General features: G+C 46.4%; 1 protein-coding gene across 5 annotated transcripts in view; it reads left to right on the forward strand.

Annotated features, from left to right (window-relative positions):
* Positions 1–15,528, forward strand: part of LOC144113703 (uncharacterized) — a 103,335-nt gene that overhangs the window by 40,986 nt on the left and 46,821 nt on the right. For all 5 annotated transcript variants that reach the window (XM_077646967.1, XM_077646969.1, XM_077646966.1 and 2 more), the window contains 2 exons: positions 1,357–1,609; positions 6,002–6,243. In XM_077646967.1, the coding sequence (XP_077503093.1) occupies positions 1,357–1,609; positions 6,002–6,243 (495 nt within the window). The remainder of the gene's footprint in view (positions 1–1,356; positions 1,610–6,001; positions 6,244–15,528) is intronic.

Raw genomic sequence — 15,528 nt, forward strand, 5'->3', positions numbered from 1 at the left:
GAAAAGTACCTTATCTTTGCGCATGTTTAACGAGCGGTGTGGTGCACACTCTGGTTGTGGACAACATGGCCCCGTCGGGTCCGTCAAAGAAGCGTGGGAAGTATTCCAACTAAATGCGGTGACCTTTCTGTCTAGCCTGTACAGTGAAAGTGCAAATTTGGCGCAAATACAGGCGCAGGTCGTCGCCAGCAAGAGAGATCTTCTGCAAGGTAACATCAGTGACATTTTTAAGCAGATTTCATCTCAATTAAGTGATTTTTTTGTACTTCACGGATTTTTCGGACTGTTCGATTATTCGGACCATTTTTCGGGTCCCTTCGAGTCCGAAAAATCGGTCGGCGACTGTAATTCAGGCAGGCAGGTATTAATTCAGGCAGGCAGCTGGCTTTGCCCTACTAGACAAGCGACTGATGGTGGTGCAGCAAATGTTCACGCCACGGTTCATGCTTTGTCTCGCATTTGCTCACAGCACCGCAGAAGATATAGTGGCGTTAACAGAAGGTTGGCGCCCCTTTGCGCCTCTCGCACCTGTCGCTAGTCCGCATTATTGTGGAGATTTTTTTTGACCGAAAGTTCATTTTTCAACCCAATGTGGACTTGAGTGGGCATTGCTGTCGCAGCCAATCAGACCGTTGCTCCCGTGAAAGGCAACATCTTGGAATTAAACAGTCAGTTAAACAGACTGGCTTGGACTTGGATGGACTTGGCTATGTTTCCCAGTGTTGCCGCTTGAGTTAATAACTGCATGTTCTTCGTTGCCGTTGGGGAGGGTCTACAAAGTAGAGCGCACGAGCCAGTGTGCGCGATCACATTGGAAATGATACAGTGGTAGCGTCCGTCATGGCTTAGACAACAACGCACATTTGGGCAGTGGTAGAACGCGAGGGCGGGAGTGCAGCCGAAGGCACTCACTTCATCTCGCTTCTTCACATGGGTTTCTTCTCTCAGTCTTCGTGACTGCTGTTGCCCTGGCAAACACACTGTTCTCGCTTTTCGGCGTGCATAGGCTGGCGCAGGGTGTGCATTGCAGCATATTCATGGCACGACCCACAACCACATCCCACTGGCTGGTATTGGTTACATGACGTGATGTGCACATGTGATCTTGACTGGCTTAAATACAGGCTTAATATTATAGCTTGTAAACAAAACTTGGGAAACTGAAAACTGCGATTTTTTAAGCTGGTTTTTTTCGGAAAAGGTATTTTTTTGAAGTTTACGGATCTTCTTGACTGCTTGATTATTCGGGCCATTTTTCAGGTCCTACCAAGCTTGAAAAATAGGCCGGTGACTGTATGTTAGGGTTTTGGCAATTGTGAATTACGTGAGCATTAACTTTGTGACTTCTTGCTGCAGGCTGCAGAGACATGTGAGTGCCATGCCTGTACGCAAATGCCATGGAACCCTCAATCGCTTCTGCAATTATATGGCTCACGTCCACTCAACCTTGACCTTGACTCACTGGACAGCCTGCCTCAGTTGAGAGACTGGGAAGATGGCCACTTCAAGTCAAGGCACACCAGTACTGACCTGTCACCCCAGCCAGCACCTCCAGGCACCACATCGCCCCAAAGCTCTTCAACCCCTGCACGCCGCCACTCGGAACCTGGTGAGCATGTGTGGTGGCTCCTTGATGTCTTGTGCATTGTAACATCTACTTCTCTATGCTACGGGACCATGTCAAGAGTTTTTGGTTTTTCTTGTACTGAATTGAAGCCTACCATTAGCTAAACGATGTGTGTAATGAAAATATTTTTTTTTAAATATTTGTGGTAACAAACTTTTGCATCTTCGGGCAAATTCATGGTTGCGCTGCAGTCGATGCCAGATATATCAGACCTGAAGAGGAACATAAACTAGTTCGTTATGTTGACAGTTCAGTATATAAAACATGACAGTAGATAAGCTTATCCGTAATCTAAAACGCGGTGTCCTTGTGGTAATAGTGTGCTTCCTGTAGTGGTGTGCCACCTGCCAATGAACTTGCAGCACGCCACTTACTGGGTGTCACTGGGCCTAGTGTGGTTCCCACCAAAGCCACAGCGGATGATTTGGAGCTTGCCACTGCCTCTCATAAGAGGTCTAATCCTGTTACCAGTACTCTATAAACAAAATAATCGCTTGAAAACTAAGGCACAGTTTGTTTCTGTAACTCCTTTGGCAGCGAAGCAGGCCAGGCAAGAACTGGTGCTAGCCTTCGTTAGATCGGTTGGCTTCACTTCATGGCAAGAGATGTACCGAACGCCATTCAGAGGTCATTATAGAGGCCTCAGAAAACGGCGAAATGTCGACGTTCCAAGCATATTTCAGAGTAGTGGGTAGTACTGGGATGTTGAGAAGAGCACCAGAGTTTGAACAAGGCCAAGATTGCGGCCATCGGGGACGCAGTTAACTACGGGAAGTGACGGGGGCAGAGTTCTCCTGCATTTTGCTCCGAAATCACCATTTCGACTCATCGAAGGCAGCAATTACATTGTTTTTTAGTAGTTGGAGGTCGAATTAGACCTCTAAACTTTGTAGGCAGGTGCTTTAGAGTATATTGAATATGATTATGCCATTTTTGAAACATCATAATTTTAGCATTTTTTTACCATTTCAAGACCTACGTCTCTCTTTAAGATGCTCCTTTCTAGCTTGAATCTCGTTTTGTTTGATCAAGTTTGCAACCTCCCTTGCAGTTTGAATTAATGAGGTTCTACTGCATGCATTATATGGTGGCTATATATATTTTGGACCAGCACTGAAAAATCGCTTCTTAAAACGCATTTCTGGGCTAGTTGGTTATGCACTGTTTCTAGAAAAGCACCAGTCTTTTCATCTATGGCTCGTCTGAAAAAAAATAGCGCTGAATTATTTTTCCAGCACTGAAAAAATGGAGGCAGTGCAGCATATAATATACAGTATAATCTCGTTATAACAGACTTCGATAGTGCCCAATATTTCGGTCTGTTGTGCAGAATCCAAATACTGTTACAGCTTTGATGTGTAATCACGCATGAGTCTGTTTTAAGCAATGTGGAATACAAGCCGAACAAGCTTGCAGACAAGAAAGGCTTTATTGAACATTTAGTACTTCTGAAAGAAGTTAATCAGCTTTGACTGAATCGAATAATTAACAGCTCTTGACACTATTTGTGCCTCTATTAATACAAGTTGACTGACTTCTTCAGGTGAACCTTTTTACAATTTCAAAACAGGATTTCAGGTCTTGGATAGGAGTGCCTCAGCCGAGGTCACCTTCCGACTGACAGTGTCACCTTCATCCTCATCATTGTCCTGCTCTTGATCAGCATACTCTGCAGAGTCTTGTTGACCAAAAGCTTCTTCCACAGCTGCCCATAGGCGAGTGAGGTATCTTGCCTTCAGTGGGTGAACAACACCCAGGTCAATTGGCTGTGCTTTAGAAGTTGTGCTTGGAGGAAAATACTACAACACTTTGGTGGCCTGGAGCTCTGGCTCTGGTATATGGCCTGAGTAGTTTTCAAGGAACAGTAACATATTCCTTTTCTCCTTCCTCATCTTGTTGACGCAGTGCAACAGCCTTTTGTTGAAAATGTCCTTCGTCATCCAAGTGCTTTTTCAAAGCCGCCTGCTCTTTTGACTGCTTTGCTCCGTGGCATGGATCTGCAGAGAAAGCGAGCGTCTTTCCTGGTCTCAACTTGTTGAAATATCCGATTTCATCAGGCTTAAAACTGTCTCACGGTCCATAGCCTGCCAGGAGACCCTGAAGTAACTGACCTTTCAAGTTCGCCACTGCACTGTCGTTGAAGCTGTCTGACTCGCCAGAGATGCACTTAAAGGCAATTCATGGCACGTTTTAAGTGGTTGAGCCAGCCTTCGCTGCACTTGAAATCCTTTTGACCTAAAGTGATGGCAAGTTTCTCCGCTCGTTTCCGCAATAGAAAATCATCCACGAGGATGCTTCGCAAATGGGCATCATGAATCCATATCATAAGGGATTCTTCGACGCCTGGATACGCTGCTCTCGGAGTCTGAACCTCTTCGGTTGCAGGTCGCCAGACACCTGCTTTGTTAAGATCGTCTCCTTGTTCTTGACGATCGTATTGATGGTCTGCTTCAGTAGACCATAGGCCTCTGCCACGTCTATCTGCTTCTTGCTGTTATCCACTTGATCTATAATTTGCAGCTTCTCTTTTAGCGATATCTGCCTTCGTTTCATCGACTGTGAAGCATTAGAAGGCAATGCATTCATTGACCCGTCCGCATCGATCGCGTCCGCACATGTTAGCTATCACACACACCCAGGCAAATCAGGCTTAACAATGGCAAAATCGCCTGAATGTGAAACCGAATCTACTGGTGGCATTTATAGACTGCTTGCTGAAAGAAAAATCTAGATGGCGATTTCAACTAATCGCCGCGGTATGTCCAGGAAAGAAAGTTTAATGTCCAAAACAACTCGTCAATTTCCGTGAAAATCTGCTCGATCCGCCATCGATATTCCAGACTACACAGCACCACTGCAACCACTGCAAGACAGGTGGCATGGGCGCAGTTTTCCCGACAGCAACTTCCAGAGCATGCATCGCTTCGAATTGCAAAAGCACAGTCCCTCTAGCTCTTTAGTTGGCCCCTACGTCTAGCAGTTCGCTTGTTTTGGTCGGTGTGGGAGGTGTTTCAGTTTACAGCTAACGGGCAGTCGTTCAGGACAGCAGAGCGCGCGAATGTGATAGGTGTGCTGTTTCTTCAGTCCCCTTCCAGCAGTTGGCCTTGCGTGACCGTCTAACCAGTGCGCGTGGTGCTGCAATGTCAATATCCCATGGGATGCATGTATTTATGGTGTAAAAGTGCTCTGAGAAAAGTTATCAACTGTGCGAGAGGTCCTGTATGGAAGTTGAGTGAACATAGGTTCGCGGAGGATTGCGTATTGAGGAGCATGCAGCAGACATATTTTCTTAACCAGCTGTGGCTGCAAGTGGGGGAGAGGCTGTCGATTTATATTTGAAAGTCTGCCTCTGTTTTTTTTTCGGCGAGGACCGTAGTGGTGGCCAAGTGGTTTGGTATCTGCCTCACATGCGGGAGGTGCAGGGTTTGATCCCCAGTGCCGCCGGGTACCCACCGGTGATACAGTGGGTACAAGCATTTCCCTGATCTGGTGCTCGACTTATTTAGGGCGAAATGCTGGGGAAATGGGTCTTTGTCCCCACCTTGAGAAGTCGAGAATACCTTGTGCCATGGCGCTCTTTGGCCATAGATGCCCTTGTGCCATAAAAAACTCATAATCATCATGTTTTTTTTTTTGTGAGCCGTGGCGGCGAGTTCAGCATTGATAGATTTACATTTGGAGTTATTCATACACGGTGTAACAAAATGGCGCCCGCTATCTTTACTGCCGCTGTTGCCAGGTGTTGCAAACCTCCATCGAGGGCCATTTGAAAGTAAGCCTCGTTTTCTGTTGAAAAGTCCACTGTAACGAAGCGCGAACCTCGAAATTATCCCCCAAATTTAGTCCCTTGTATCTGAATGCCCTCTGTAGCCAAATCCGCAATAATCTGAGTTTAGTCAATGGAAGAGATAAGGAAACCAACCAAAAATTGCAGATCGGTATTTTATAACCTTATATTTGTTGAAACAGGACTCTTCACTTATACGGACAGGTGCAGGCAATGTTGCCCACTAAGGATAAGTGCTCATTGGACTTGATGCTGTGGAAGTTTTCTGTTTTCTGTTTATATCATTTAAAATCCCACCAGACAGAAACCCACCACACTATGTTGTGAAGTGAAGCTTGCTTGCTGACTCTGACAATGCAAATCCAAAAGAGTATAGTTTCGCGATGTTGGGGTACAGTTTGTGTGTACTGGATGAAAGTTAATTTCAGAGTGCTTTATTATAGTGTCATGTATCAGTTTTAATACAGCCGCACAGGGCTTGTAAAAATGTTGGAAATTTTGGTCCTTGTGCACAACTTGCTTGTGCTTGCCTCATTCATCCCTACAATGCAAGGTGATGTGCTGATGGTTTCTTGTTCTCTCTTCAGGAACCTGCTTGGACTCTGACTGTGATAACGCTTTGGTAGACGGTGAGGACTCATTGGATGACTCGTGCTCAGAGCACAGTTCATCTACAACAGCCTCTAATCAACGAAGTGCTGGCGAGAATCGTGTTTGTGACTGCTGTTATTGCGAAGTGTTTGGCCACGGGGCACCTCCTGTGGCTCCTGTTAGCAAGAATTACCAAGAAATGCGTGACCGGTTACGGCTGATCCTTAGCAAACGAAAGGTATGTACTTTTCTCTGAGCACTAGCATAGTGGAGTAGTTTGTGCAGATAGCCAGGCTTTTTAAGTACATCTGTTCAACAAGGACAGGGTGACAAAAGCATAATTTTGTCAAGTGCTTGTTGCAGTGTTGCAGTAGAGGCCAGGATTCTAGGATTGAGTGGTGTACTTAATAGTGTCAGAAAGACAAGGAAAGATGGAATGCGCAGGACGCTCAGCGTGTTCTGTATTCCCTTCCAATGCTTGGAGAAAAAGCATTGGTGGCAGAAAGCCACCACAGGCCTTCCCATTTTGCAGTTCCTATATTGTAAGAGTCGTGAATAGAGTCTGGCCTAGATGAGTCACTGGTTGCCTTACCCTTGCATTTTGCACTTGTCAGTGTGTGGGTTATACACAGTGCTGATGGCTCCATTTGTTTTATTGAGCTTGTATAGTTGCAAGGACCCCCACCCCCATCGATGCTTTGGCGCAGCACAACTGGTCTGGTAGTACACCAAGAATAGCGATAATCTTCTGCTGCGATGGCTGTATTGGAGAAGTTCTAAGGGAGAGACGGTATCAGCATCATGGTACATAAGTTGATCTTGGATCACAAAATGTTAACGTCATCTTAATCCATAAGAAAGAAGACGTCAAGGACTTGAAAAATTAGACCGATCAACCTATTGACCATTGCCTATACAGTAGAACCCCGCTGTTACGTTCCTCACTGCTCCGTTTTCCCGGCTGCTACGTCGTTCTCACCCGGTCCCCGCGTAGGTTCGATAGGATCAATGTATAAGGAACCCCGCTGTTATGTAGTAGCTGTGAAAACATCTCGCATGATACGTCGCAACTTAGCACACCGAACACGCCTGGGCTGAAGTAGGCAACGCGCTCCAACCGCCATTTTGACTTTTGGAGAGTTTTGGCCGGGCTTGGCCGGGCTTGGCTATGGAACTGGCTGCAAGAAGCCGCACGCCAGTTCGAGAGGCCGCCACTAGGTGGCCATTCGTGAAAAATGCTCTCACTTTCACGGTCGCCGCATGGTTGTTGGACGGGTCGACTCCTCTTTTATCGTGCTATCGTCATTGTGCATTAAGCCTCGTGAACGTCGAACTTGTGCTTAGATGGCGTCGCGCAAGCGGAAGGCACTTTCTCTTGAGGAAAAGCTGGACGTATTAAACACAGTCGACAGGCGCGGAAGAGAGTCGACATTGCCAAGGATCTTGGTCTCCCACCCTCGACGCTTAACAGCATCATCTCGAAGCGTGCCGAGATAGAGGGGAATGCCGCGCTCTTCGGCACGAACGCAAAGCAGGCTCATGGCAGAAACGGCAAGCCACCATTCTGGACTTTTTTAAAGTCCTAAGCGCACTCTGGGGAAATAAATTGCCCATAGTTGAAACTGCACTTTTTTCATTCATTTTCGGAGCTTTCCTCGCTGTTGCGTTTTCCTGGCTGTTACGTTTTTTTCCCCGGTCCGGTGAAAAACGTATGAACGGGGTTCCACTGTATATAAGGTACAGTAGAACCCCGTTATAGTAAAGTGATGGCATGGCTCTGAGGATGCTCTCTGGTAATTGACTGCAATCAAACCCGGATATATCGAATTCTGAGGGAATTGGAAAATAGTTCGATATAGCGAAAATTCATTATACAGATAGAGGCTTAAACCGCAGTCAAGATCATGACAAATTGTAGCTTACCGATCGCAAGAGTCATGTACTAGAAACGCTAGTGTCTATCTTCTCGAGACTGTCACGGTGCAACAGGCTGGTTGTAAGGGATCGATGATCCGCGGGGTCATTAGGACCGGTGGCCCGGTCTCTGTATACCACAGCTGCAGGCGGCTCCCTCACCTCGGTCACGGGCGGCGGCGGACCCCATCGAAGCCACGCCACCAAACCTTGAAAAATAGTAGTCTTGTCAAGGAGGGGAACAATGGGAATGACAGACGGACAGCCAGCCAGTTTTGAGAACCCCAACAGTATCGGTGTGAAATTTAAGCCGCGCATGCTAATCGAGAATGCTAATCCCCCTGGGAATGTCCCCGGTGGGCAGGCAAACCTGCCGACCAAGGCTCGTGGCGCCTTCTGAGAAAATGGATTTTTCGTTTTGTTTTTTTTTTTTGAAGGAATTTGATGTCCATCTTTTTTTTTTGTGTTGTTTACTTTAGGGAAAGTGTTATGTGCCTTACGGACATTGCAGGGCCAGCCAGACACCTGTTTAACCAATCACGTTTATAGTTTAGCGTGATTGGACGCTACTGAATATGGGCCGGGCCTTTCAGTCTTTAAAACCAGGGCCCGGAGCCCTGGAAAATCGTTCTGGGCTAAGGTTGGATGTAATGCATCTTCGGCTATGCTGAGTAGGGTCCTCCCCTAATGTTAGCCAGTTCCACCTTTTTGTTGTTTAGTGCTGTGCGATGTCAGTGCATGTTAAAGAACCCCAGGTGGTCGAAATTTCCGGAGCCCTCCACTACGGCGTGTCTCATAGCCTGAGTCGCTTTGGGTTGTTTAACTTTCCTTTGCCGTTTTAATTGTCTCTCATGTATCAACTTGTTTGTAATGTAAATATTTGTATATGAAACAGTCAAGTCGTACTCCCTTCAACATCTGCATCCTGATTCGTCATCAAGACCGTTTCTGACGGGGCACCCCTGGTGCGAAAAGAAGCCTTCAGTCATCAAGTCAAGCAACCGTCTCGGGCGGTGGGCACCTCTGGTGCGAAGCTAAAGAACCTATTAAGGCCTGCAAGAGAGACCTTATACACAACTTTACTCTGGTACTTTCCATTTCGCCTCAACAACGCCAAATGAGGCTGAATGCTGACGCCAGTTCAGCGGCTGTGCATGGGCGCATCTCTTCTGAAACACAGTTGTCCTTGCGTTGCTGGAATCGCCTTCTTAGGCACCAGCTATTCCGGCCGCAATGTCCTCATCAGCGAGGTCAGCTACAGCCTGAACTTTGCTGTCAGCGTTGATGAAGTCCTGAACAGTAAGTTCCGACAGGACGACGCCGGGAAAATGGGACAAGTAGCGAAACGCGTCCTCCAAGCATTCATCATCGCCATCCAAAGCTTCAGGACATTTATCTCCAGCCACTTCAAGGCCTGCCTTGCCGGAACAGTTGGCTACCGTGGCCTGTTTTATGTCGTACAAAGTACTGGTAATCATCTGGATGGCGCCGAGGAGGTCAGTCTTGAGATCAGTTCTCATGCGGAGCTTTATGAGGAGCCTCTGAACAAGTCGCCTTCTGTAGCCTACCTTGAAAGCCTTTATGATACCCTGGTCCATGGGCTGCAGTCTCGCAAGGGTGCCCGGCGGGAGAAACTTGAGTTCAATGTTCTGCAGCTTGCAAGTCATTTGATGGGCCAAGCAGTTGTCTGACTGAAGGCATAGTACTTGGCGGCCCAACCTGCCCAACTCAGCATCCCAAGCCTGACGTCATTCAACAAAAAGTTGGTGTGTCATCCAGGCCTTTCTATTACAGCCATAGCGGATGGGAAGCTGCTTGCAATTCTTGAAGCAGCACGTTGATGTGCTCTTTCCGATAACTATTGGACGCAGCTGGCACGAGCCATCCACGTTTGCCACAAGCAGAACCGTCACACGCACTTTGCTCATTTTCCTGCCGTGACATGAGCTCCCACGGAGATCGAGTGTCTTATTCGGCAGCATTTGTCAAAAGAGACTAGTCTCGTCTACATTGAAGACTTTGGCAGGTGAAAACTTTGCAGCGATCTTTGGCCACTCCTCTGAAAGCCACTGCTGCATCTCTTGGCTGCTGGCAGCCCCACTTTCACCTGAAATGGCTTTTCCCACAATGCCGTGGTGGTTTTTAAACCGTTCCAGCCACTCAGTGCCACCGCAAAAGTTTTCTTCCCGAAGATCTGTGGCAAACCATTTGGATTCTCCATTAACATGGGGCCATCCACTGGGATGTATTTTGCCCGGGCTTCTAGATACCATGCATACAGCACCTTCTCAACGTTGTCGAAAGCAGCAGGATGTACACGACATGCTCCCAGGTGACTTTGCTCACCTGCTTTGAGCGTGACGTCGTGCTTGTTTTTCAACAGCGTGCACCACGGAGCACTTATTTTCTCCATTCTCGACACATCGGGTCACCTCAAGTCTTGTAGCAAAGTCCATATTCTTTCTCTTTTTTACATCCGTAAGCTCACTAGATGACAGTAGTCAGGCACGCTACAATTGCCGCGCTGAAACAAAGACACGCACAAGAAAAGTGCGACAGCCTCCCACTGGCCGATGGAGTCGACTGCCGTCGGTCGAGTCGAGGAGTCAGTAGAGTCAGCGAAGGAGTGACAAAGGCACAAAGGGAAATGAAGGAGAGAGAGGGAGAAAACTCGGCGGAAATGCGCCGTTGGTGGTAGTTGTGCCAGTCGTGGGGCACTGCAGGTGCAACCACTGCCTGGCTCTTTCCAGTTCTCTTGTCTCCTGCACCACTGAGGAGGTGCTGCCCTCACTTATGAGCGGTTTGACTGGTTTTCTTTCTTTCTTTCCCGAGGAGGCATGGCTTGCAGACATTGCCCCTCGCCTCCGTGCCGCGCATTGTTTGACGAGAGATGCGCGTGTCTTTGGGGAAAGCGCACCTTCCAGGGGCCTGGCGTGGCGTTCGAAATAACGAATGGTCAGCGAAATTGTGGTTCGATATACTACGCAACTGTCCTATACTTTTACATAGTATTTTCAAGAGGATAGTCTTTGCGTTCAATTAAGTTAGTAATTCGAAATATGCGGGCTTGATATATCTGGGTTCAACTGTACTCACTAAACAGTGTTGGTTTATAAAAGAAAGTCCTTCCATAATGCTCTTATTGTCTCTTTATGTGGTAAATATTTATCAATTTATCAGTTATCAAATTTCATGTTATCACGTTTTGCAATTTTTTTTACATCTTGTGGAAGTACCGCATTTGCACAAGTACAATGTGGCTACAAATAGAATGAGAGTTGGATTTCATGTGAAAACCGAAGTTTTGCCTAAACGCGATTTCATTTTCTGCAGCCTCAACATTGTTTAAGAGGCAACAGTTAAGAAACGCATGTGACACAGTCTAGGCAGTGCCGCTGCACCTCTTCTTGCCGCTGCTTTCCTGTGCTTCACACTGCTATGCTGCAAATGTTCGCCCTTTTCTTCCGTTTCCTTCTCTTCGCTTCACTTTTACTGTCTTTTTTTCCCAGTGACCCACGCCACTTTCTTTCTGCGTTCATAGCCAGCTTTACGCGCCGCATTCTTTGTCTCACGGCCCCAAAACTTCCAGAAGTTGGCTTCTCCTCATAGCTTTGTTCTGGTGGTGAAGCTATCTCAAAGAGCACCGTTTTATTGTCTTTTGTATCCATTTGCCTCCGAATGTTGGCCTCGCGCATGCTGTGTTGTTATCATTTCGTGAGAAGTACATCGCCACAGCCAGACGCTCTTTACTATAACCTAAAAAAAATTTAGTTGTCTATGGAAGGTGAAATGGGACTGCAGTTTCACTTTACTATATCCTTGTTTACTATAGCTGGGTTCTACCATATTTACTAATGTAATCACTAATAGAGTCTGAGGAACCTTGGCCTTCGATCAGCCAAACGTTCAGGCAGGCTTTCGTAAACGCTACTGAACAATAGACCGTATTCACAATATCAGTCAGGGGACAGGGAAATGCGCAGAACATTATGAACTCCTTTATATAGCCTTCATAGATTACGGCAAAGCATTTGACTGAGTCGAAACCTCATCAGTCATGCAAACATTACAGAATCAGGGTGTAGATGACCGTTATGGAAAAATACTGGAAGAATTATCTACTTAATTATTTGTACATACTGTCAGTCCCATACGGGATTATAGCAGAAACGGCAAAGCTGAACAGTCTTAATAAGAATAAGCAGAATAAGGCAGTTATCATAGCACACACAGCGCTGTGGCAGTAAGGTGTTTAAAAAATAACTTATAAATGTAGTAGGTTACAAACTTTGTCACACAGAGTAACGTTGGAAAAGGAAGTAGTGAACAGAAAACAAATACTGGATGCAAAGGACTCAGCATACTGAAAAAAAATTAGTACTATAGAATAACAAAGTAGGGAAAAGGTGCTCTGATATAGAAATACGCACACAGTGAGCACCATTGGTATCTGTCTGGAAGACTCGCTCATTTCCCAAAACACTTAGACCACTGTTTTATTATTTTGTATGAAGCAGGTTTTCTACGAGAGTTAAAAGGGTATTAAATGATGCAGTTTGTGATGATTAGGTCAAGGCTATTTCATTCACATATGGCTACCGGGAAGAATGAATGTTTAAAGCAGTGGGTCCGGCATGTGGACTCGTTTAGTGCGTGCGAGTGCTTATGCCTGGGCCTGGTGCTTATGCCTGGGCCTGGGCCGGGTATCTGAAATGAGGGTATATTTAGAGGTGTCAATATTCAGCTGATTTTTGAGTAGTTGGTGCATGAATCTAAAATGTGCTGGTTTGGCTCTCTCCTGCAGGGTTAGCATACCAACTCTGTTGAGTAGGTCAGTTAATGAGTCATACTGTATTTATTAAGAATGAATCTGATTGCCTTCCTTTGTACTTGTTCTATCTTGCTTGCATGTAGTTAAACCAGACAATATTAGAGCATTCCAGAATTGATCTTATGAGGGCATTATAGGCCAATAGCTTCATCTCTATATGCTAGTTCGAGGAGCCTTCTGAAGAAGAGACTTTTTAAAGCTGTGGATGTGATATGATTTTGTATATGAGAGTTCCATCTAAGGTCATGGGTTGTGATCACATTGAGGTATTCGTTTCATAACTTCATTGAGGGTAGTTTTGTTAATAGTATACTGAAAGGCTGATTTTTGTTTTTTCCTGATTATTAATAATGCAGCGGATTTTTTTTACATTTAGGTTCATTTGCCAGTCATTACACCATTTATTTACTACATCAAGGTTGTTGTTCAGAGCTATATTGTTTTTGGGTGATTTATAGGTTATGCAGTCATCAGCAAAAAGCCTGATGTTAGAGCAAATATTGAATGGCAAGTCATTAGTAAAGATAAGGAATAAGACGGGCTAATACGCAACCTTGTGGCACTCCAGATGTTACAGACACTGTCTCCTGGTGAAGTGGGACGTATTGTGATCTGTTATTTAAATAGTCTTTAATCAAAGTAACTATTGGGCTAATGCCTAACATAGACTTCAGCTCTATTGGGATATGTGGTCGAAGACTTTCGAAAAGACTTGTAGTAATAGGTCTATTTGTTTTTGATTATATATACTGGAGAATAAATAATGTACTGGTTCTATTACCTGCATGATTGTAGGCAATCCTCTTTGATATCCGTGCTTTAAAGGGAATAAAATGCATTCCTGTTCGAGATCTGCCGTTTTATGTTTTATCATCATGTGTTCTAGGAGTTTGCGAGTGGTAGAAGTGAGTGAGATAGGCCTGTAGTTTGTGACATCGTCTTTGTTCCCGGATTTGTGTATCGTTGTGACTTTTGCAATTTACTCTCGTTCGAAAGAGTGCATGATGGCAATGATTTGCTAAAGATTTTGCACAAGTGCAAGTTGTCTGGGCCCAGTCCTTTCTTTGTGTCTAAAGCAAGGGTAGATTGAGTACTCCTGACCCAATCACCATCAAAAATTCTAGGTGCCTGTGGTCACTGTGGTTCATGCATGGGGCACTACCATTATCTTCAGTAAATACCAATCGAAAATACCTAGTTGTTTAGCAAAATGGCAGTAACATGATTTTCTTCACTCGAGTTTTTCGTTCTACTCTCTTTAGGATTTATATAGCCCCAGAATTTCCAGCTTTTCAGAAAATTAGGAAATGTTTTTGCGAAGTAGTTAGTTCTGGCTACTTTGATTTTTGATTTCATTGTTTGGATGGCTGTAGTAACCTGGTTTTTTGCTTGTGGATTTGACTTCAGTTGCTTTTGCAGTCTTTTTACCTTTCGCTTGGCATGAATTACCGTATTTACTCGCATAATACTCGCACCCCCCACATTGGCTATCAAAAATTGGAAAATTTTTTTTTCCCCGCATAATCATCGCACCCCCAAAATTACTGCCGCGAGCCGTCTGCTTGTCGTAGCGATCGCCATCTATTGACTGCGGCCACAACTAACTGCCATGGTTGGGCGCACATGCTACTAGGCGGCGGTACTGTGCTGTCATCCGCTGCCACCGCCGCTACCGCTCATCCACTCACCACCGCTACGCCATTTTGCGAAGGTGTCTCCAGCTCTCCGGTGTCTCGTAGGCCTCGTTTGCCTTGTTTGCGTGTTGCACCGTGCTCTTTGTGCCGCTTCGCCATGGGACGCTACGCAAGCTACACAGCTGCTTTTAAGCTAAAAGCTATTGAGTATGCGTTGGAACATGGCAACCGCGCCGCCAGCAGACACTTCGGCGTCAACGAGTTTTGCTCGGTATTGGAGACGGCAGCACGACGAACTCAAGACTGGTAAGGCGCGCCGGGCCTTCCGTGGACCGAAGACTGGGAAATTTCCTGCCGTCGAATCCTCTTTACTGGAATATATCAAGGCTCGACGAGCGGATGGGTGTGCTGTGTCGATTGATTTGATACGGAACCAGGCGCTCGTAATCGCAAGAAAGGAGGGCATCCCGGTGCAAGACTTCCGCGCTAGTAACGGGTGGGCCACACGATTTATGCGGCGCAATGGACTCTCGCTCAGGAGGCGAACGACGCTTTGCCAGCGCCTGCCCGCAGCCTATGAAGAGAAAATAGTGGACTTCCATCGATTCGTTATGAGGATCCGGCAGGAGAAAAACTTCTTGCTCTCCCAGATAGGGAACGCGGACCAAACTCCGCTGAATTTCGATATGCCCAGCAGCAGGACAGTCGGACAGGCGCTCGGACTGTGCACGTCAGGACTACAGGTGCCGAAAAACAGAGGTGCATGGTCATGCTAGGCGTGACGGCGGACGGGCGGAAGCTCCCACCGTACGTCATTTTCAAGTGGAAGACCCTCCCGAAAGGAAAGCTCCCCCCTGGTATACACGTGCGCGTCCAAGAAAAGGGATGGATGGCCGCGGACCTTATGGTGGACTGGGTGAAAACTGTGTGGGGGCGGCGACCGGGAGCGCTTCTTTTTCCGTCGATCCTCGTGCTTGATAGCTTTCGGGGCCATCTTCAAAGGTCGGTTCGGGCGAAGTTCAAGGAACTGCGCACGGACCTGGCTGTTATACCCGGCGGCCTCACATCAATGCTACAGCCCCTTGACGTATCTTTGAACAAGCCATTTAAAGATAACGTCCGGAGGCTGTACGCAGAATGGATG

The sequence above is a fragment of the Amblyomma americanum genome, chromosome 1 (genome assembly GCF_052857255.1).
Source record: "Amblyomma americanum isolate KBUSLIRL-KWMA chromosome 1, ASM5285725v1, whole genome shotgun sequence".
NCBI classification, from domain to species: Eukaryota; Metazoa; Arthropoda; class Arachnida; order Ixodida; family Ixodidae; genus Amblyomma; species Amblyomma americanum.